The sequence below is a fragment of the Plectropomus leopardus genome, chromosome 9 (assembly GCF_026936395.1).
Source record: "Plectropomus leopardus strain MGB_pleo_1.0 chromosome 9, ASM2693639v1, whole genome shotgun sequence".
Taxonomy (NCBI): Eukaryota; Metazoa; Chordata; class Actinopteri; order Perciformes; family Serranidae; genus Plectropomus; species Plectropomus leopardus.
Window position 1 is genome coordinate 37,709,876 of NC_142184.1, and position 24,722 is coordinate 37,734,597.

General features: G+C 37.9%; 1 protein-coding gene across 6 annotated transcripts; it reads left to right on the forward strand.

Annotated features, from left to right (window-relative positions):
- foxp3b (forkhead box P3b) lies at positions 1-23,679 on the forward strand. Of its 6 annotated transcripts, none has more exons than XR_015777577.1 (13): positions 5-112; positions 478-535; positions 7,290-7,423; positions 10,118-10,208; positions 10,514-10,688; positions 12,791-12,883; positions 15,104-15,191; positions 16,693-16,767; positions 16,964-17,114; positions 17,784-17,860; positions 20,473-20,574; positions 22,986-23,310; positions 23,399-23,679. XR_015777577.1 is itself a non-coding variant. In XM_042492467.2 (13 exons), exons 4-13 carry the CDS (start codon positions 7,292-7,294, stop codon positions 23,187-23,189), a joined length of 1,188 nt encoding a protein of 395 aa, XP_042348401.1. In that variant the 5' UTR covers positions 5-112; positions 478-535; positions 2,465-2,570; positions 7,290-7,291; the 3' UTR covers positions 23,190-23,679. The 6 variants fall into 6 exon arrangements, 5 of the variants coding, with proteins under 5 accessions (XP_087938820.1, XP_042348401.1, XP_042348402.1 ...); XM_042492467.2 differs by adding an exon at positions 2,465-2,570 and having other exon boundaries at positions 22,986-23,679; XM_088082692.1 differs by having other exon boundaries at positions 11-112; positions 22,986-23,107.
- The last annotated feature ends 1,043 nt before the right edge of the window (positions 23,680-24,722 follow it).

Here is a 24,722-nt window from a genome sequence, read left to right on the forward strand (position 1 = left end):
CAGTTTCTTGTTGTGTTGTGATTCGCTGTCCTCTGTGTCCTGCTGTGGGTATAAATAGTGAGCGGATATCTTACAGCTCAAATGTGCCATCTGCCTCTGAGACTGTTGTAAGGTGAGTGCTCAGTCTTTACCTTTATTCTAGTGTCAATACTAACATCCAGTACCAGACACACCTTTTAAAAATAGCAAGATGATACATTTTTGATATCTAAATTTTGTAAGTTTTGGCAGCTCAGCTGAACTTATACTATAAATACAAAACAAAGATGGACAAATGCTATGCTGTTTAGATTTCAGTGTGAAGAAGACCTCCACTATTTTCTTATGTCTTTTTGTTACTTTTTTGTGCTTCTGGCCTAAACCATCTAACTGTGCAGTCCTATTCAGACACAGGCCTGTCTCTTATACTAAGTCTGAGCTGCCAAAATATGGTTATATTTCCTGTGGAATAACTCCCCCTCTGACTCATTTTTAAAGTATCTCCCTCGAACCTGTGAAAAGGAAGACAGAGGAGGTTCTGCACAGAGGTGAAACGGTAAGCAAAAATTTACGGTTTTACACCAAAACTTAAAATCATCTGACTGGAATCATTACAGGGTGACAATAAGGGTAAAGATCTGAAATCTGTGTGGAATGCGAGGATGTTTTGAGTGAGAACAGAACACAGTCAGTGAGGGTAAACTTTGTGAACATGATCTTGTGCAAATATGTCAAATCATGAATATATTAACAACATGTGCAAGAATAGTGTCATGCACAAAATCTTCAGAGAGAAAAACACAACTGGCCTCGTTTGGTTAAGGGAAGCAAAGATGTGTTTTTGCTAATATTTCAGATTGGGAACATTAACCACTACATGTACTTCTTCAGGTGGTGTAGTTTCACGCACACAGGAGCAGATATTCTTTTCTTTTCTTTTCTTTTTTTCTTTTTATTTATTTAAGATATTTTTTCTTTTTAGATTTTGACTGAATTTTCAGCAGTAGAGGCTTGGAAAATTTCTATGATAACATTAAGCACTTCTTAAATAAACTGACAATTATAAAGCTGATCTAAATGCTCAGTAGAGTGAAATTAAAGTTGCATTTTTTAGAAAATTCATGACAAAAATATTGTAATTGTAATATTGTCAGGCTGAGACAATAGAGAGTTAGGCTGCATTCGGACCATTTGCCGACCTACATAAAAGAGCGCAAATGTAAAATGGGGCATTTCATTTCTCGCTGGTGCCTAAGGCAACACCAGCGCTCCCCCCATATTTTTTTAATGCACAACTATCAGACAGCGGCGGGCGGGGACTGTTTGAAGATCCTACGAGCACTTCTTTTCTGTCACCTCTAAGTATTGGTCAAGTCATCGTATAATATATTCTGTTTGAAAGCTTCATTTTTACTGCACTTGGGTTGTTGAATGTCGTATGTAGCATGAGCAATTCAGGAAATGCTCACCACAATTATGTAAACTAAAATACATCTCCACAAAATGACACTTAAGCAAAAAAGTTCATTCTTAACCTTGAAAAGAGAGGTTTGAAAAAAAAAAAAATCCCCCTTCTTCTAGTGCTGGAGAGGCTGTCAGGTGTAGTGGAATACTCAGAAAAAAAGGCTTGTAAGTGGAACCTGAGTTAAGATTTATTTTGTAAAACTTCTGAAATGTTCAGAACATTACAGCTTTAAAGATCAGTCAGCAATTCAGTCAGCGTAAAGGTGGACATGCAAATACTCCAGAAGCTGATAACTATTGTTGTTGTCAGTGATCTTTTAGCTCTATGATCTTACCTAAAGGAGCCATGATGATAATATTCTGTGTAGGCCTCCATTTTCCTTCTCCTCTCATAATTTTTAATCTTTTTATCTGCAGTGATGCATCTTGATCTGAGGGCTGAAGGGAAAAACACTGATAGAATGATACACATGACACACAGAAACCTGACATCCCAAAATAAGCAGTGATCTTGAGAGGACGAATCTGCTCAAGTACTGTAGACAGCATGTAACAGATTTTAAAGAATTGCCTTTAAGGTCTGATAATATAAAAGTCTGCCAAAGTTTTTCTTTTTTGTGAACACACACACACACACACACACACACACACACAGTCAACATATGAAATCAGACTTGATTGAACTGAGTAAAATCTAAGAGGACTATTGTAAAAATTGAGTTGCATCAACTATAATATTCTATTTTTTTAAATTGTTTAACCAATATTTTGTGTGTATTGTATTAAATCTAAATTGAAATATCAGTTACACAACATTTTAACAACTAAGATGTAGCTGAAAAAAAATCTCAGTATTAAATCATGTTAATAACCTAATCATAAACTAATTCTAGTTATTATCACCAACTTCTTGTAACACAGCAGAATAAATGTAATCACAGTTTCCAAAATAACAAACCTTTTAAAAAGATTTTATTTTATTTTATTTATTATATTGTATGTATCTCAATGTCTTATTTAGAATCACGGTCCATTAAAGCATTAAAACTCCCCACACCATTAAAAGAACAAAGCTGACAGCACCCCACAACTCGACCTTCAACTCCAAGGATGTAGCTGGATCAAGGGTAATTGTAACTTCATTTTTTTAAACTTTGTTTAAAAAATGACCAATAAGTCTACCTTCTACATAGTGGAAAACACAGTAGGCTGCCTGGACAGTAGGAGGAGCCTTACATGAACCATGTGATTCAGGGTTATGGACTTGTTGCTTTGTTTTATGCTCAGTGTTTGAAGTCTAACAGAAACTCTACAAAAGACATAAGCAGTTTAGAAAGTTTGGAAGGATACTTCAGAGTGATGGTGTCAGTCAGGCTGAGGAGAGTCACATTATTAAAACCAGTCAGCACAGAGATCCCTCGACGCTGATGCGCATTCAGCTTTGCACATGCACACACTCTGTGCTGACCCACAGATTTCAATGAGTTGAAATCTTGCCCCCTTAAATAAGGTGTAACTTTTATAAACATGGAAAGAGGGATTATTAAAAAAAAACCTGAATTTTGAATTAAAGTAGTATAATGTACTATTGAAGAAAAATGTGATGTGACAACAATATCTGTTTTTATTTGAATAATCAACCCTTAAACACTTGGCTGGGCAATTTTAGATCAAAGATCTGAAAACAAGAGTCTCCTACACGTGTATCAATGTGATATGGATGTGTAATTTGAAATATTGGAGTATGTGAGTAATAAACCCACACATGATTGATAGTAGTAGCAGTATGAGGCATCTGCAACTTTCCACACTGTAATGTGGCTGATTACACGATCCAAACAGGAAATACTGCTTCGAACCCATTTGTGGCTGACAGATGTTGAATCACAGAAATACCAACCAAATATCAACCATCACATCACATTTCTCTGAGTGTGTAGTGTTGTGACAAAAGCTCCCCTCACTTTGACAAAACAGACACAGAGACTTTGATGGGCTTCCTCTGGGGGAGATAACGTTGAGAAGGAAAGCCAGAATGAGAGATGACAGTGAGAAGCCACAGACATGTGCTCTCACTTTCTACTGAATTCTGTTCTGTGGGTGTACATTTGCAGAAGACATATGGTGTCGGCTGTTTGTTTGATTGTATAGATGCATGCTTCCCTGCAGCTTTGAAGACATTTCTGATGATGATAGTGTGAAAGCTGAAGGGGAGGACCATGGTATGTCACACTATACTAATTATTATTACTTGCCTCATAGAAAGAGATGTCATGTCATTAGCTTATGAGCCTCTGAGGGCTTACATGATGCCACAATTTGATTTGATTTTTGAGTTGACTTATATTTAACACATATTAAAAACGGCAATGTTATACATTTTACCAAAAAGAGACATGCCAGAGAAACCCAAAAGACCCTCAAGGAGCTTGACAAGTGGGGTTCCCAACAAAAGTATCAATGAGTGAATACAATCTGTTAACATGGATCAAAAACAATTATAAAATTGTTTGAAAAAAAGAAAAGGTAAACAAGGGGAAAAAACATATCATTTAGGGGTTATTGTTGTAGTAGGATATTTTTCAGTTTTTTTAAATGATAAAGGAGAAAGTCTAAAAAGGTGAGGAGGAAATGAGTTCCATATCTTGGAACCTCTGTATGTTATACTAAATTGGGATCAAGTGGATTGTGCATCAGGGGGCTGAAGGTGGAGTGCTTTTCGAGTGGAGTAATTATGAAAATGATTGGTAGCGATAAAGAGATTGTGAAAAAAGGGGTAAAGTGTTTTATTTAAAGAATCATGTACTGACTGAGGAACTTGGAAGTTGTTATTTTGATAAATACTGAGTATGTCAAGTTTGTGAAATAACTAATGTATGATTCTCACCGCTCGTTTTTGCAACTGCAGAATCGGTTGCAGTTTAGTTTGGTGAGTAGTGGCCCAGGTAATGTTGCAATAACTAATGACAGGATAAATCATAGAATAATAAAGATTGAGGGAGACTTTGTTGTTAGGATATAACACATTTCTCAAGTTATTCCAATGTTTTTTGCAGTTTTGGATGCTATGGGTGAATTGTGAGGTTTCTAAGATATGTTTTCATTTATAATTACCCCAAGAATACGAATTGATTCTACATTAACTATTGTGACATTATCAGTCAACACAGTTAAAATCTCAGGGTACTTTTTGTAATCGTGACCAAACAATATAACATTTGTTTTCTTAATTTTTAGTGACACTTTGTTAATTTTGAATCATTTTGTGATTTTTTCCAATTCCTCATTGACAACTTATGATTGCAGTAAGATTTGTGTGAGAATAGAACAAACTAGTGTCATCAGCAAATACAATTTTTGATAGCTTTTCCAATGCATTGGCCAAATCATTAATATATATATATATATATATATATATATATATATATATATATTTTTTTTTAACTGCAACAAACTGTAGTCTGTGTTCCAGATAATTAGTAAACCACTTAAAGTAGCTCAGCATTTACATTGTCATAACCAGGAACAGAAATCTCTAAGGATCCTAATAATTTACATACTTCTGTGGTGACAGGTCTAAGATGAGATCCAACAATAGGTGGTAATTTTAATTGGATGGGACTTTCATTAACCACAGGGGTTCTTGAATCCAGTGCTGGTCTAATTTCAGAAAAAAAGGTTAAAAGTGTGCACTATTGTTCTTAATGAATGAATTAATGAATGAATATTTTAAGAAGATTCACCATCATGGATGCATGTTTTTTAAAGAAGAGAGGAGTAGAGAAGATGAAGCCAAAGACATGTGAATGGATATTATATCAGTATTTGCTGTTCAAAAGAGAGTTATGAAAGATGCATTTTGTTTTTTAAGTTGGAGGACTTGATTGGTTGCCATACAGTCAGTGAGCAGAGGTTTTGGTCTCAATATGATGACATGATGGTGCTAAACCTGGTTACCTAACTGAGAAGAACCAAAAAGTCCCAGCGCCTGGCTGTTGCTCCCTAAGAAATATTTCAGCGCGTAAAAAAGCATAAACCTGTTGATAATCACATGAAAATGTTTTTAGACATGTTAACACCACAAGTGGATTACACTGCAAAAGTTGTTTGATACGTTTCTATCAGTTTTTTGAAATGGTTTCCATTCTGAGAACCTGCCTCCATTACAATACAACATAAGTGACGTGAACTCACGCGGACCACAGTGCTTGTTGTTAACAAAGGACTACAGATTTTTTAAAATACAAAGTGTGATGGTGCTGGATGCTCAAAAGATGGAGTAGTAAATATAAGAATAAAAAATTGGACAGCTTGCAACAGCTGCAACGGATAAAGCTGAGTACCACTTTGTGAAGCAGGCCTACTACTCCAGGAAATACCATCCAGGCATCTTCAGCAAACAAAAGTCCCAGTGGTTGCAGGTGACATATCACCATGCTGCACAAAGATGCAGCAGCTTTGTCTCCCACTCTTTCTGTAGACTGCTGTGGTGATGCTATCGCTCACTCTCTTTCTCTCTCTCTCGCTCTCTCTCTCTCTCTGTGTGTGTGTGTGTGTGTGTGTCACTGCACCTGTGAGCAACCTCTCTATAAGGAGGTCTGGTACAGGAAATGTTTTGAACCACAGAAGACTTTAATCTTTATATGGCTGCAGTGAATGCTAGATGCTGATTGGCTCCAAGGTGTGCATTATTTCCAAATAACCACACAGCTCTGATATCATTTTTACCTTTTTGAAATTCTTCTGCATATGTATAGGAGTAGTAATTTAATGATTTTAGTTGTGCTGTCCAAAATAAGCAATATTTAGAAGACATAATACAGTGAGAAATATAAAACGTGAGGACAAATTAATAATTTAATCTCTTAATTTTGTTAATTCATGCTCCTAAAGTAAAAATGAATGGGCACAAATTAACAATCACCCCTCATGTGCACAAATTACAAATTTGTTCACTTGACTTACCTTTGGCTCTGAAATTAATAATTACCTGACTGACAATTTTATGTTCCAAGAATGTTCCCCTAATATTACCGTAACGAAAACATTACCTTTCAATGTTAATGTTTTTTGCATCAAGTTTTAAAGTGTTCCCTGAATGTTCTTTCCCTAGTTAGGGCAATGTTATCTGAAATATGTTATGAAATCATTGAAAAAAACACATTCCTAAAATGTTCACATTTTTTGTATGTTTTTTTTTTTTACCCCTCAGAACTTCCTTCCCTTGTTAGGAGAATGTTTGTATGACTAATTATGTAGCATGAATGTTTTTTAAAACACTCTGCAACCTGCATCCTAGACAGTTTAAAACATTACAGGAATGTTGCAGCCAGTACATTCCAGGTTTGATTATGTATAACATTTAAGAAACACCCTGTAAAAGACCTCATGTTACCTTATCCCCAGACACCATTCACAAAACAATATCCCACTTTCTCTCTGTGTTAACATACAAAGTGCTGCTACCTTACAGAATTGCAGAAACAACACCTAACATCCAACAACATTCATATGTAGAAATTAATTCAGTATTTGTTGAAAAGTCAATACCAAAGCACCGATTGTAAAGTTGTGCACTCTGAAAGAAACAGCAATATTTCTCCACATGAAGCTCTGAAATATGATTAAAATGAGTTCATTTGTAAAAAATGTTGTATTGTAAACCTCAATGCAGCTGCAGTTTGGAAACTTAGCCTACTGTCATCAAAGCTATAACCCATTAAATTTTAGTTTTCATAAATGTATCTTGTAAGCAGTAAACATTGTAAAGAGCATGGAACAGATATGTTATTAATAAATTGAGACTAAAGTCTGGTAAAGAATCACTGTCTCTCTTGTCACTGCAGAGATGTCAGAGATATCCAGTGAGAGTGTGAGGTGTGGAAAATCTCATCCACAACATGACAACAAGATCAAACAGCTGGAGGAGCCACACCCTCCTCCTCCTCCTCCTCAGACTGGGGACACCTCAGGAAGTCAGGTATGAAAAAATGACATCATATTTCCATGCAACAAACATCATCCTTTCATCAACACAGAATGTACATAGTATTTCCTTGAGTTGAAGATGGTGGTGTCATATTATTATATAGTATATTATTGATATTTCTATTTAAAATGGAGTAAATTGGTATTGAGCATTTTGTTGTTGTGGCTGGTCTCTATACTGCTGCAATAATTCTAATGCTAATGCTTTAAACACTGTTAGGTAGTTTAATCTGTGACAATGTATCTGATATAATCATGTTTTTTACTGCACAAAACGTACTGCATGTTGCACATACTGATAATCCTGTACTAATGACAACATATAAAAACTTTTGTTCTCCAACAGGTGTAACTGCCAGTATGATGAGATCATGTCATTGTGTTTCTAACTAAGATGCATGTGGTTGTGAAGTAATGAGCATACGACTGGATGAAACTCAGGTTTTACTGCATAAATCATGTGAAAGTTTGTTAATGGAAGTTTTGATATAGTTTTGTTGTGGTTAAATGTGATCCCCATTTACTTCAGTTCATAAAGAATGTTCACTTCTTTTGTTTCTCAGTTCACTGTGGAGACAAGACAGAAAAACAAAGTATTCCTTTTATCTGAATGAATCTTGTTTAACTATGATACTGATACTGACAAAAACAAAATACATAACTAAGAAAAAACAATATTCTGTTCAGCATATTGTCATGATCATGGCTGCCAATGGCTTGAGCTATATCTGTTTCTGATACATTTCACCTGGGTACATAGTGTATGATAGTTTTTGTGTAAAAGCGTTTGTTGTGACAATTGGCGTAATTAGACAAGTCTTGCTGGGCTTCAATACTTATGGGGCATAAAATAATATATGTCCCGGCAGATACTGACACATCAGTGTAATAATACTAGGTGACTAATAAATTGCTTTTGTGGTAGGCAGAAATCATCACAAGATAATACAGCCAGTTCTCATTAAAATACTGCCAATACTGTTTTTGGCATAAGATCTCAATGTCAAAGGCCACGTCTCGTTTCTGCATGATACCGGCTAGATGGCATCAAGTGAGAATGCGGACCAACAGAGCCATTTGCAGTGTTATTTTACACGTGCGGACAGCCAAACGGCACCTGCTGCATTAGCCTCATGTGCTAATATGCTGCTGGACATCGTCAGGTTGAATTGCTGGCAGTGATGACACAATATAAGGAGCACAAAGGTGCATGTTTGGCGGGTGGGAGGAGCAGTGGATGGGTCCAACAAACTCAAACTCAAACTCAGACTCAGACTGATGCGGGAGTCCGGTGTTCGCTTCTCATTTGAATGTGGTATTTTATTGTACACCTTACCATGTGCCCTCCTCCCCTAATCCTAACAATCCATGCCAGCATGTGCATTTGTTGACGTCCCAGTGTTGGTTGCCATGTGCTTGTGTTGTTTAAACATAAAAGGGTTTGATTGTCATCCCACCATGTGCATTTGTTGACATCACAGTAGCGCCATTTTGCAACTAAATAGCAGATGCAAAAGTCTGCGGAAGTCCACTGCAAAGCGTGAATGACTGGGGATGAGATCATGTTGGATATTGTGCCAAAACTTAAAAGCAGGGGCAGGGCTTTGTTTCTTTTCTAGTCCTGTAATGGTGTCCCCACTGCTGCATGGTCCATCTTTCACAGCTTAATTGTCTGTTCCACCAGAAGAGATTGACCTCTGGTGGTGCATGCTGTGTACAGCAACACATTGCCCTAATACAGCATCTCTGCATCTGTATTTTTGACACTACTGAAATCATACCTCAAGCTTACAAGTTTTTTTTTTGGTTTTTTTTTTTTTTTAGATTTTGTGATTTTGATTGGCATATTGTGGCAACTTCTCAATCGTCTAGTTTAATAGTTAGTTAGGATAATTCATTCTGGTGTTAATTCTCTCCCTGTTGATGGTTGTTGTTGGTTCAGTTTTGTTTTTCCTGAGTGTCTGCCACAGTACAGCGCTGCTCTGTTGACAAGTCACTGGCAGCTGTAATCTTTGCTAACTATTTTGGGCTCTCTATTACCACTATACTGATTCATTTATTTTCCGTAACCGCTTGTCCTTGTAAGGGTCGCTGGGGGGCTGGAGCCAATCCCAGCTGTCATCGAGCAGAAGGCGGGTACACCCTGGACAGGTCGCCGGACTATCCCAGGGCCGACACAAATAGATGGACAACCTTTCAAAACTCACAGTCACACCTAAGGGCAATTTAGAGTCACCAGTCAACCTGAGCTGCATGTCTTTGGAATGTGGGAGGAAGCTGGAGACCCCGGAGAGAACCCATGCAGACACGGGGAGAACATGCAAACTCCACACAGAAGGGCCCCCGCTACCACTATACTGATACTGCAAAATCAAATTTTTGCTTGCAGCAGGACTTTTTTATAGTCATAAATAACATTTAGTTTCATTTTTGTGAATGAAACCTGCCCAACATGGGGTGAATAGGTAGGCTTATATAAGAATTTAGGGGCAAAGTCTCATCCCTGCCCCTCCTCCTGACCATCCGATGGTTTTCATAGGGCTAAAATAAGCCTTTCATAACATGTCAAGTTAAGAGAGTTTGTTAAGGAAATAGAAACATGTTCTTTCATGAGGTCTAATTAATTAATTGCAATGTGTCATGCCATCCACTCACTGTAGTTGACATTGGTGGTTTTTCACTCCAGTGTTGGAGCAGTATGGGAAGCATCAGACAGAAGCAGCAGAGACCATCAGTACTCCGTCAGCTTTCCCAAACAGCTTCCAGACGACAACACGGTATGCAGATACTTTAGTGATCTGACATCATTTTATCATTTTAAATGTGTGCTGAAATTTTTAAGTATGCCTCATTCTGTATTTCTTCCAATGTGCACAAACAAGATCAGCCTTGATAAAAGTATACAACTGGGTTTTCAAACACAGCCATTCTTGCATTGGTGCTTGATACAGTTCACTTAACTGAATAGGATTTTAAGCCCACTCTCAACATCGATAGTGGTAGTATTGTGTGGTAGTGGTATTTTTTGGTGCACATATTTGCAAAAGCTCAAAAGCCTGAATTCAATGCTTTCTTTTCCTAGTGCATCCACGAAGTAGTGCAGCTGTCTCCATTTGCAAGGAAGAGGTGAATTCAGGCTGTCTTCCTGAGTCATCTTCACCACACATCAGATCCTGTCCTAAGCAAAGTCATCATCTTCTACCCATGAGGAGAAACAGTCCAAAGCAGAGCTACACAGAGGCCACACTTCATGATGGGTGACTATCTGCAATCTTAACAATTCATGCAAATTCAGGCAATCCCTGTGAATTCTGCACAGCCTTGCAATTTTGTCAAATCATGGCAAGTTTACTGCAACTCTGACTCATCTCACTCACAGCTGCACGCAGTGCTCAGCGCCTCTCTGGAGCTGTAAGAGATGTTCATGTATAGTTATTGTACTACATACAGTGGCTAGCAGTCGGCGCGCTCTAGGTTTTCAGAGACAGACAGGACAAGTACCCCACAGCTCAGCATTACACTGCTGTATAGAGTAGTGGAGAACAAAATGTACTTTTGCCACTTTAAAAAAGGCTTACATAAAAGAAACAATATCAATCTAATTGCAGCTGTGGCTCAGTGGTAGAGCAGGTTGCTCTCTAATCGGAAGGTCAGCGGTTTGATCCAAGATTCCTCCAGTCAACATGTCGAAGTATCCTTGGGAAAAATACTGAACCCCAACTTGAGCCCCAACCCCAACTGAACCCAACCGTTGTTGCGTCATTGGAGTGTGAGTGCGTATGAATGATTACTGAGTAGTAGGTGGCACCATGTACAGTAGCCTCAGCTAAGTGGATGCTGTATTGAGAATGTTTGTAACGTGAAGTTTCTTTTCAGTCAGATCACATTCTTACCCAAACAGCTGAGCGGCAGTGGTTGAGAAAGGTAGCGCCAAAGGAAAAGGCTGTATGACGGTGAGGAAATGAGGTGAAAACACTTTCAATACAGCGTCCACTTAAAATGATATTACATTTTTTGGGGTAGGCCTTTTTAAAGTGGCTATAATATGTTTTGATATCAATTTCACTATATAGTATGGTACTGCTGAGCTGAGGGGTGCACATCCAATGTATTTGTGCCAACCACCAGCTACTGTATACGCTGACTATACATAAATATCTCTTAAAGGCCCACTTCTAAAATCCCAACTATCGCTTAAAAAAGCTACAAACTCTTATGATAAAAAAAAAAAAACCTAAAAATATCACAACTTGCATTGCAGCAGTTTTAGATAAGCTGCTGTGAAATCAGGCATTTCAGGCCGCAACAATCACAAAACAGGCCAAAAAGTCCAAGAGGGACTGTTTACTCTAAGTTCTCTTGTGGACAATCAGGCTGGGTTATGAGGGTTTTCCCATCCAGTTTCCTTGTATGTTGTGGATGTGTAGAAAGTTTATGATCAAGTATGCTGCGATATATGGTGGACATCCGTGGTATGGCACGGTATGAGAACAGGGCAGCTACTACAGTAAGAGCCATTCAGCCCTTGGAGCGAGAGCTATGGCAGCAATGTCATTATGAATTCAAACACTGTCTCAGTGGGCTTTGGACCACATCAAGGTAGTACCTTGTCAGTGATTCTGTTTGTGATTTTCATAGACAGAATGTCAAAACGCAGCAGAGACACAGTGTTCACTATGGCGACCTAAGGACAGTTCAGTTTAATTCAAGTTAATTAAATTCAAGGCTTTATTATCAAGAAAAAAGCACAAGCCATCAAAATACAATTACAATAATATATATATATGAACATGAACACATCTTTCTCTCTTTCTCAATATATATCCACTGTACAAGTAATTTAAGATTGTTGAGGACTGAACTCTTAAGGAGGATGTGAGCTATGGTGTCTTCTGTAGATTGTTTGGGATAGAAGGCAAACTGTGGTGGGTCCAGTGTGCTGGTTAGTAAGGAGCAGATGTAAAGTCCTTCAAAATACTTCATCTATAGAGGTGAGTGTCACTGGGCAGTACTCATTCAGGCAGTCGGTTTTGTTTCTTGGGCACAGGAATGATGGTAAACTTCCTAAAGCATGTGAGTATGAGCTGGTGACCGGTTGGATATTGCTGTAAAACGTGGCGCTAGTTGGTCAGCACATAGTTTGAAGCACACCCACTTATACTGTCTAGACTTATTGCTTTGTTGGTGTTCACATGCTTGAAAGCCTCCTGACATCAGGCTCAGAGAAGGAGCTTTTTTCTCTGTACAAATATCTTTCAACTTTTGGCTCTGATCTTTGTTTAAAGGTCTTTCCTTGTGCCACACTTTCAGTCTGAAAGTACACCTCTGTACATGATCGGTACATTTCTGTCCCCGCCAGCATCCCTGAGGGGACCAGTGCTCTGTTTGTGAGTGGCCTCTGCCGCTGGCCTGGCTGTGATGTGCTGTCTGAAGATTTCCCAAGTTTCTTAAAGTAAGTAGACTGCTGAATACTACATTCATGGAATCACTTGTCTTCCAAGTTTTTCTTTAGTTTTTTGATAGAGTTGGGCCAGCACATTCCCTGCTCCCAGTGTTTTGTTGAAAATGAGTATGCATCAATTTTGTAATCGAGTTGATGAGAGGGACCAGTACCTGCACAATGTATCTTGAAGTCCTGTCTCAATAGTGTAGCTGTTATGTTTGAACTTTCTCAAAACTCTTTTATTATTAAGACCAAAATGATTCTTGCAGTATACAAATAAAATCCAACATCTTTAAATGAATTTTAAAGTTTCATGAATTTTTAATAAACTTTCATAAAACTGGCCTGTCTAGACAATAGAAAGATGTTAATACTTTTGAAATTGTTGCGATATAACAAGAGAAAACTGAGAAATGGGTTGTAGCATTCACTTTTACTTAAGAGGTAGAAACCCAAAACTACCAGTATACACTGCACTGCAGCGGACCAATAAATGCTCCCGCTTGGGAGGCAAGGTTATGGTCGGCTCGTCCTAATACTGTATGGCTGATGGCCGGTAAAAATTCAGTAACTGAATCTTGGCCCATATCAGCACTGTTTGGTTCTAATCTTTGATCTCAGGTTTTTTACCCTCCATTTACATGTTTACACAGGAGTATGGCGCTTGTTCTCGCATCACAGTCAAACAGTACAGTATACTTAGAAATGTTTCTGAAGACATTTTAAGTGGGAAATATAGTAACAGAATCTTGGTTGATATTTTTTCAATTTTCATTTTTATTTATAAGTATGTATGTATGTATAGTATGCATGGACGATTGATCATTAATATCATTAATATTTTTCGATCATTAATATCATTAATATTTTTTTATCATTAATATCATTAATTTTTTTATCATTAATTTCATTAATATTTTATCAGTGCTGCTGAGTCTTACCATTTGATTGTAGTGTAGTCTGAGTTTAAGATAGGCATAGAGAGAGAGAGAGAGGCAGGTCTCTTTCTTTATAGGCTTTTATGCTCTTTGTTTCAGTGGTCATCGGAGTTTTGGTTCTCTTGCTCTCCTCTGGCTCTCCACCTCTTACAGACAGACACAAAAAAACAAACACACATTCACGCACGCACACACACACACACACACACACATAAAGCAGGTCTTTTGCAGAGCTCTAGATGGTGACTATCGACAACTATTTAGTCACATTTTGCAACCACTGAGCACTAGTGTGACTTGCAAATATTAGTAATATATGAACTGGAGAGCTGTCAGTTTGTTGCTTGCTCGCAGTGAATAAATCATCACGTGTAACGGCGCTGCAGTAACAGTCTAACTAAATGAGTGGTCGTGGCAGTAGTGATTTTCAATTGTGACTATTTAGCCACATTTTGCATCCACAGAGCATCAGAGCGACTTGCAAATATTAATAATATATGAACTGCAGAGGTGTTAGTTTTGTTGTCCGTTCACAGTGAATGAATCCTCACAGGCACCACAGTATCTGTTTTACTGTATCTAACACTAACATCCACCTGTAGACCGGAAGCTTCAAATCCACAGCAATAACATCAACACTTCCGGTCCGAGGTGAGCCACGTTCTTCAAAATAAGAGCACCATGGGTCCTGCTATGATTTGTTTAATTATAACAATACTTTTAAAATTTCATTATAAAAGTACTTTATTTAAATTCCTTACAACTGTATTTTATTTCAGTTTTATTAAATAACAGTTGCTATTTTATTTAACTTGATTGTGACTGCATATCGAGATATATATTGTGTATTGTAATATTATTTTAAAGCCATATTGCCCAGCCCTAGTTTTGCATCATTCAGCATTTGACATTATTTGGAAGATTTGTGCTTGGAGATGAGCAGGGAGATCTGGGCCCTGGCAACATGGAGGGAGGCTTACATCCACCACCCACATTATTATAATACAAAGCTGATTGAAAACGAGCAGTGTATCCCTTAAAGACTGAATTTAAGAGCATCTGGTTATGTTTATGCATTGCATTGAGTTCGGGTTGGGGCAACGGTTGGGATCTGGCTAAAGTATAGAGTCAATCAATCAATGGAGGACATGTTCAGGGTAACGTTCAACAGAACATTAGACTTCTGTCCAGTACAGAAACTAAGAGAGATTAGAGCTTGTCATCTGATTTTGTGTTTCATGTATTTCCTTAAAATGCTGCACAATCAATCTTTCCCTATCTTGTGTTCTAGGCATCTCCATTCTGAACACAGTCATAGTGACAGAAGCATTGCGCAGTGGAAGGTCCAGCAAGACATTGTTCAGTGCATGGAGAGTCAGGTGGGTAACACAGAAACCTGGAAGGTCTACAGCTTCACCATGACTACTCTTATCTATTTCCATCACTAGATCAGGACTTAACCACCTCAGTTACTGTGTATATGCAATAAGGTTCCTCTTCACTCAAAAGTGTGTTTTCTCCTGGTTATATCTCCGAATGTGTCTGACACACTATCATATTCTAGCAGATATTGATGTATGTTTCACAACCACCAACGCTGTGTCAGTCACTGCCAGTTATAAGTTAACAAGCTAACAAACAGCATAAAAGATGCTAACTACACTTCTAATTCTGATAAATTTGCTTATTGCTGATTTGGGTGTTGTACAGACTCCTCATCTGAGTCTGAGTCTGGGTCTGACTAAGGCTCAAACATGTGTGGCTAAATCTCTCCCACCTCAAACACTGCTGTCAGCCATCTTTTTTTTTTTCTAACTAATGTGTGGGAAAGCCATGTTAAACAAAATATGAGTACAGTACATACTTTAAAACCTATTTATGTCTTTCTGATCCCATCCTGTGCCCAAGTGTGCCACAAGATGTGTCATGAAGCCTGGCCACAAAATTACCAAAAGTGTGTTTGGCAAGCACCCGACAGACTTGACAGGATGCACCAGAATGCAATTTGGCCGCTCTTGTGCCCACATAGCATTACGATGTTATTACCAGTTACTCTATGGCATAAGAGGACACAGTGTTTCAGCTCCATTACCATCTGATGCAATTTCTTGAGAAAACATGCTTTGTCATTTTTGTGAAAATTAGATGATCAATTCATTATCACAAGATTACAAACTTTGTTTTCTCAAGAAAATGAAATAATGAAGTTGTGATCTTGAGATAAAGGCAAAAAATAGTTTGTGAGCTTGGTCGTTCCTGCTTTCTGTAGCATTGCCTTTTGACCACCAGAATATCAAGTATTAGTTGGTACAGCATAGGTTGGTTAGTTAGATCCCCATTAGGTTGACAAACATTGTTTTGGTAGCAGTCAACAGGTTCACCTCCCATTATGTGCTGGCCATACTTCTGTCAGATATTTATTACACTATATGCACTGTGTTGTTGATCTCACAGGGATGCACGATATTGGATATTTTGGCGATATCTGCTGTGCCTGTAGCGAGGCTATAACAGCTCATTTGGCTGGTAACTGATATATCGACATTTCGATATATAGCAATCGATATATCCACTTTTTTCCCTGATTATGATTTTTACTGATCATCACGTCTCTTCTGTGTTGATATCATATTCTGCATACTTTTATCATGATAGTTCACCAGCAGATGGGGATATAAAATAAAATGCTTTCCACTTTATTTCATAATAATTCATTGTGCAAAAGCCAAAATCTGCTGATATTATCGTGCATCCCTAATCTGAGGCTCATACAGTAGAAACTATTGCTAACTTTAACTAATAACCAGCAAACTCTGAATGTCATGAAACTAGCAATTCAAGCATGATGCAAATTTAACCATGGGTATTTTCTCTTTTCAGCTCATAGCGGAAAAACAGAAACTCATTGCGATGCAACTTCATCTGCACCTCTCAGAACACAAATATACTCATTTGGTATGTAGTGTCATCTTGCTTTTGACTTTCATGGTTAGCCTAATTTGCTTGATTAAAAGATTTGCCTTGTGTAGCTTGAAGAGTTTTAAGAAGACTTGAATATTTTTCCAAAATGTTAGAATTCCTTGTATTTTTTCCACTTGGAAAGAAAGCAAAGCAAACTCTTTATGTCCACCTCCATCATTACATGGTGAAGGCAGTCTCTGAATGGTCGTACAGCCTTCCTCTGTTCCTGCCCCAGCCTCAGGTAACAGATGGAGACAGAATGCAACAATGGGGCATTAAACATCTGGAGGAGTTGCCCCAGCATGGCTACAGAGCTGCTGCTTCTGGTCACCTTCTGCCAGGTAACACACTTTCTGTGGAAGTTTATTAGAAACAGCAAGAACAAAATCAATACCTGCTGTCAAACATTTGTTTCTGTCACAGTGTGAGCTGGCAAATGTGTAAGGGCCTACTTAATGATGTTCACTAAAATGATTCTACAGACACAGCCACATCTGGCCATCTAAATGATTCTGTTTCATACTTATTACTTTTTTGCCATTATAGTCTTTTATACAGAAAAAAAGCTGACATTAGACACATTTGATTATTTGATGAGATCAGTAAGGTGGAGTTTGCATGTAAAAGAACAAATAAGTTCAAGTAATAATCAATGTAATGTTGTACTTCTAATTTTATTTAATAGTTCTTTTTCTACAAAACCTCCAAACTCCCAGGAGATCTTATAATGACACACAAGCATACACAAGTTGCTATCTCGTTCGCATTAGATAAAACAACATAATATGATGAGCTGCAGCGGACATGTGCCTCAAGTTTCATACCTAAATATTGTGCAGTTATATTTGTTTCTGTCTTGTTTATGCTCTCAACCTGCTTTTACTTCAGGATTTTCTATTAACACTGGGTCATTTACTGAAAGCTTAGATGATCTGATTAAAAAAGCATAATCCTGGTTAGATGTGTGTAATGACATGAGCTGATTACATATCATCATTGTTGTTGCACAGATTTGGTCCCGAGTATTGAAAGTTACAAATACAACAACATCAGGCCTCCGTACACCTACGCCTACTTGATAAGATGGGTGAGTTTCTTCTGAAGGAGGCAGATATAAAATCTTCTGTTATTTGTGAAGCTGGTCTTTTTATTACTAATGTGCTTTGACAATCACTGATTTCACCTGAGGGTAAACGTCATGCTCTTTCATGTAACATGTTTTGAAGTAAACTGTAAAGTTACTTATTAGAACTTTTCATTGTATCATCTGCTTAATTTGTCTGGCTTGGAAGCATTCTTTTTTTGGCTTTCCACTGGCAAACGTACTGGATAGTACCTGGTCAATTTCTTGGTATCAGGGTGGTTGAGGGTCCAAGCAAACTGAGACAATACTAGAGGGTGGACTTAAAACACTGCAGACCACTGATTGGTCGCAGAGCTTAATCTCTAGAATTACCATTTATGCAACAAACATTTTCAAACATCAACTGAGACTCCCAATACTGAGGGTGTTGTATCTGCAGTGAAAAAAAATCTAGAAAAGTACCTGGTTACAAAAGCAAGTCTAGCTGAGTCGAGCTGAGTTGACCATGCTGTGGAAATAAGGCAAATATATTCAGATATATGGTGGGATGAACCTAGCAAAATACTTTAGATCGACCAAAAAATTACATAAAATGTATCCAGAGTTGAAGAAGTGATTTATATTAAAGGCCAAACTTCAACTTCAAAATAAAAGTCTAAAGGATTGCTTCATTTTGAACAATCAAGTCATTATAGACCAAATCACCGTGACGTTCTGCTAACAACAAAACTCACTTCGGGGTAGAAAACAGGCCACTCTTTTCAGTTGTGGAGATATATAAAGTCTGCAAACGTGTTCACTTCTGTTATCATTTTCAGTCGTAACTGTAACATACATAAAGTTGAACATGGTGGTCAGACCAATCTTACATTCCTGCTGTGCATATTTTATGAACTGTGTTGCTTTGCTAACATCTTTGATAAACCAAATCTGTCAATGTTGTGGCAATGTGTTTCCCCTGGGAATAGTTTTTCCCACCTGTTAATGCAAGTTCCTTCCTCAGTGGTTGGGGTTAGGGACTGTTCGTTATTTATGAGGGGGTAGGGGGTGGTGCAAAACGGGTAAGACACTTAAAAAGAAAAAAAAGGATTTAAAAGTGTTTTTCATGATGGAGTTTGATGTTTTAATAAAACTGCTTCCCTGTCTGTAAGGGCTGTCTTATGGCCTGGTAAAGCAGTGAAAACATTCCTAAAATAGTGTATACTTAAATTGATTTTGATGATTTTTATATGTTGGCCTTTCTTTTAGATGGTTTAAAACGAATCAATTAAGGCAGAGGTTGCTCAGCACTGTTTGTGCCTGACGTGGTGGTTTTCTACCCAAGAGTTACTGTAAATAAACACTGTAATTTGCTCTATACAACAAGTAGATCCGACAACGAAATCTAATTGGTCAACAGGACATTAAGGATGTGCTCTTATCAACATAAGAGCACAGGTCGCTTATCATGGAAAAATATTACTGCGCCATTTCCATGTTGTAACGGCAAAAGCTGGAGCAAATACGGAAAGATTTATAAGCACATTGGCAGTTAATATTTATTGTACTAATGAATCTGAAACATTTTTGTTCTTTATTTCAGCTGCTTAGCAAAATGTATAAAAAAGCAAGTTATGCATACATTTACTAGCTAATGCTCATGTTGTTTCGTGCAGCTGTTAATTAGCTGAAATAAAACAATTTCAGAATGTCAACTATACTTCACTGCATTTGCAGGAATTCTTTAATATAGAGTAATGATTGATTGGATTAAATGAGTCTCATTTTTAACAAAATCAACTTCAATTTATATAGCTTAATTTATGGTGCTGTTTGCTGCTAGACAGGTGCATGCCTCCCTGGAGTGCAGCAGACCAGACTGTGAGCACAGTTTTGTTTTGAAAGGCTAAATGCTATCAAATATGGACTGAAGCTGAATATTTTGTTAGATGAAAACATGTTGTGGATTTTGGAAATGATTACATATATATTTTTTCTCAATTATTTTGACTTTTGGACTTTACCATGGCTTGAGTGATTGGAAATGTTTTGCATCCTCCATCAGTTGTACCGTAACACGGCACTACTAGCTTAAAAATACAAGTGAAGTTTGCAGATGTAATAGCTAAATCAGTCTGAGTAAAAAAAATCAGCAGGTATCTTAATTTTAACAGGACTGAGTTAGCTAAGCAGTTTTGTGTTTGTATCTGGGTAATAATTTACTTTGGCGAATCCCGTCTGCAGGTTGTCACTTCAGGTTTGATCTACTTGCTGGAGTAGTAAACTAGGTTTCATCAAATTTACATTTCAACTGACATTTTTCAGTTATTTATAAGACCCCATGTGTTTTCATGGAAAACATGAAGACTGAGTCACAAAAAGTCTATAGTTTATATTGTCCTAAACATGAATATACTGTATTTTGATTGTACATTTTATTTTGTTGGTAATAGTTGTATAATTATATATAATCATGGCATGGACCAGACTACATATGATACCTCTGTTGAAAATAACTAGATTTGATGTAGTTACATTCTGCAAACTGTTGCAACTGTGCTGCTGATTTGCGTTGGATAACAGTTTTTGTCACATGTTGTCCCTGTGTGTTTCTCACTGTGTTTAACTGTTTGCAGTCCATCCTGGAATCTCCAGACAGACAGCGCACTCTGAATGAGATTTACAACTGGTTCACTACCATGTTCTTCTACTTCCGACACAACACTGCTACCTGGAAGGTTTGAACTATTGACATCAGGCATTCATTGATAAATGCTTAGATGATATGCATTGCACTGTTCGATCCTCACGGTAAAGGTCACTTACCAAATCATCTACAATGAAATTCACCTGTCTTTTTTTAGGGTCCAGTCTCACTGAGCTTAACACTCTTATATGAACAACTTCAGCTGCTCAGATTTGTTCAGGTTTGGTGAATGTAAGATGTTAAATAGAATAAATAGAATTATGCCATTGTTACAAATGGAACAGTCACTCTAACTTTATAGACCTGCACTTCTATAGCACGTTTCTAGTTGTTCGACCACTCAAAGTACTTTCACATATACACATATAAGAGTCATATTCACCAATTCACACACCTTCACACACTGGTGGCCGAGGCTTCCATCCAAGTTGTCACCTGCTACTTGGTTTTTTAACCATTCATACACACTCACACACTGATGGAGTAGCCATCAGGAGTAATTAGGGGTTCAGTATCTTGCCCAAGGATAATTTGACATGTTGACTGGAGGAGCTGGGGATCAAACGGTCCCCCTTCGCTACCTCTGAGCCATAGGATATTTGTTTTGTAAAGTACAAATTAGAGTAAGTCAGTTTGCTCATTTTTCAAAACTAAATGAAAGTAATACTGTCAATTAAGTCAAACATAGTGCTTCAACAACTAAATATATACGTACCAATTAATCAAGAAAATAAAAGCAGCAAGTTGTGGTGATTGATGGCTTTTTCCTTAGTGAGACTAATAATTAAATTAAAATAACTGACCAATCAGAATTGACCAATCAGAGTTTGGTGGTAGCTAAGTAGCTAAGTGGGGTAGCTAAGTGGGGACTAGACTTGGGAACTTGAGGGTTGATGTTTTAGGTACCGCACAGACAAGGTAGTGGGAGCTGGTAGCTGGAGAGGTGGCAGTTCACTTCCGAGGCACTGCTGAGGTGCCCTAGAGCAAGGCGAAATCTCCTCAGCACTGTGCTGCAGCAACAGTTCTGACATCTTTCTACAGTGATGCATGTGTATGGTAGTAAATGGTCCAGTGTGTATGATTTAGCGGGATATATTTTCAGAAATAGAATATGATACCCATCACTTTTTTTTCATTTAGAGATGTTCTGATACCATTTATTCCTTCCTGATACCAATACTGATATGTGAAGGTGTATATCAGCTGATATCAGGTACTCATCCCATATAAGTGTGGGGTTTTTTTTTTTAAAAAAAAACCAAAAACATTAACAGCTGTATACTTCCAATCCTGTAGGCATGTGAAATACTGTAATTGTAATCACTGTTGTGCAGCATAAGTTTAAGCTCTTTGTAAAATATAAACAAATGCATACTAAATAAAACAAATGCCATGGAACCTTATTTTATCCAGCAAATACTGCAAAATTGCTGGAATTTTGCTAATGGCTGACCAGAGTTTCCCCAAGAAAGGTGGTTAAGCCAGATGGCAAGTAAATGGCAAGCTGTGAGCCTTCTGACAGGTGTCTTTTTTTTTTTTGAGGGTGTCTCATATGCATACGGAATATGGTGTAGATTTGGTGTGTATTCATGGCAGCTTTGGTTCAAAAGTAGAGTAGGTTGTCCTCTAAGGTTTCCAGTCGGGGATTGTGTGTGAGTACGTGTGAACCATAGACTGTAAAAAAAGATGGATGAGCAAACATCAGGGTGATGAGAACTACCTTCAATGACAGAAGCCATCTTTGGGAAAAATTTATTTGGCGTATACTTTGAGTTTTTAGCTCAGCCTATGACTATCCACTAACATGGAGGGGCGGGTCTTAGGACCTATACTGCTGTCACACACCAGGGGGCGATTGAGATTGAATAACCTCACTTTGGGGGAGCTGTCATGTCGTCCATCTTCATATACAGTCTATGGTGTGAACGTATAAATACTGAGTAGCAGGTCGCATTATGTACAGTGGCCTCAGCCACCACTGTTTGAATTTGTAAATGTGACACAAAGTGTGAAAACGCTTTGAGTGGTCAAAGTGACTAGAAAAACATTGTGCAAGAAATAGGGGGACAAAACAATATTTTGCTTAAGTCCTTAAAAAGCTAAAATGGCCTTGCTAGCTGTTGCATAATGGATGTATTATAGTGAAGTCTGGATACAGCCATGGGGGCGGTGCCTTGTTTATTTTTATGACAGCTGCTCACTGGCGCGGAAAGCAGAAAAAGCTCTTTCTCTGGGTTTAGAAATGTGTAAAATACCCAGATCTACTGGCCCATAGAGCATGCGTGGTAGAGATTAACGGCAGCTGAACACGGCCGAGTGTGCCTGAGCAGGTAACTTCTGTGTGTGCACACGTGCATACTTAAAACAGCAACAAAAAGGTTCCAATCTATTAGATCATGTTTAACCTTTACTTAATAACAATACAGTTTCCCTTCTAACCAGAATGCAGTGCGGCACAACCTCAGCCTACACAAGTGTTTTGTGCGAGTGGAAGGAGGAAAGGGAGCCGTGTGGACAGTGGATGAAACAGAGTACCAGAGGAGGAAAGGACAGAAGTATCACAGGTACAAACACTCATGGAACCTGCTCTCTAGTCTCTCCTCCGCATTCAGTATGGAGTCAAGTGCAGATATGGGAATGGGCTGATTATTTGCACTTGGAGATCTCCTCAGCCAAGGCAGGCACTAAAATGGATTTCCAAGTTAAAACAGAAGTATAAGTAGAAAGTGAGAGGATGAAGATGAAGGGAAGGAAAGAAAATGTGGAGGTAAAGAAAAATTTGAATTCAATTCTATTTCAGATTCAGCAGCGGCTGTAGTAGCAGGTGCCTTGTGTGTGTGTGTATGTTTTCTCAGGGACTGTCCCGTGAAGTGGCTCACATCCTACCCCCCTTACTGTGCAGAGGATCCCTGAACAGCAGAGTCCAATGGCTGGAGTCACAGGAACTTAAGAATCCGATGAAATGAAATTGTGTTCATTTTAAATGAGTTGTTAAACATGGCTATATTGTTTGTTGCATCAAGGTGTTTTGTACAAATACCCCACAGCTGTTTTTGTACTTTAATTTTTAATTTTTAATTCCACAAGAAATGTTGCAAAATAAATGAAGCCAACATGTGTGGACTCTTTGACTTCAGTCAGATTTAACTCATTCATGATCTAATTTCCTTCAATCAGTAGGCCAGACACAGACAAATAGATCTTTATTTCAAGCATGGCAAATAAAATAAGACAACAAAATAAAAATACAAATGTATTAGTTCTTACCAACTGTTTCTTGAAAAAAAAAAACATCTCAGGTTGTTCATCATCTCACATAAAAACATCCATCCACCGAGAGAACATCCACCTACACTTTTTCACCTGCTTTAATTTTACCACGTACAGTTTGATTAGAACAGACTCACAAAAACAATGTTAAAATGGGTCACTAACCTCCTGAACTCAGTTTCTTTTTCTTTCCCACAATAACGTGTGAAAACTTCAAAGGCAACTGTATACCAAACAGCATTCTCTGGCATGATTTATGTTACTGAAACACACCACACGCATTAGAAATGCGGTTTATCAAGTAACGTAACAAACTATCATGCAAATGTCTTTAATGGATCAGACATGTCATTCTATTTTTTCTTAGAAGCAACAAAACCCATAAAAAGACGAGAACCAACATGTATTATATATATTACTTATGTATTACTTATAAAGTGGTGAAGGGATGATCACTAGTAGTTTCTGTGTCTGGTGTGATGATGCCTAATGTCCCCGACAAACACTGTAGTCCGATTTAGCTACTTGTTAGCATGTAAAAAATCTTAAAAGTTAAAAAAAAATGGGTTTATACAGACGTGTTTTATGTTGCAAAACACAACATCTAAATATCTTTAGCCTGTGTTAACCACAAACCTTATTTCAGGCATTTTACCCAAAAGCCATTCAAAAACCCCATAGACTTTGAGACCAGGACACCGGAAGTGCAAAAGGGACTTCGTTTTAGGACTCATACTTCACCACTTTAACAGCTGGCCACAGCTGCTCATTAATAAACATTACTCAAACTGGAGGAAATTACGCATTTGTTAGGAGTTATTTTAAGCAGCAGATTATTCCACACATCCTCTACAAGCTGCGACCTCCGGGCCTGGACGAAAAAAAAAAATAAAAACCTACTATTATTAT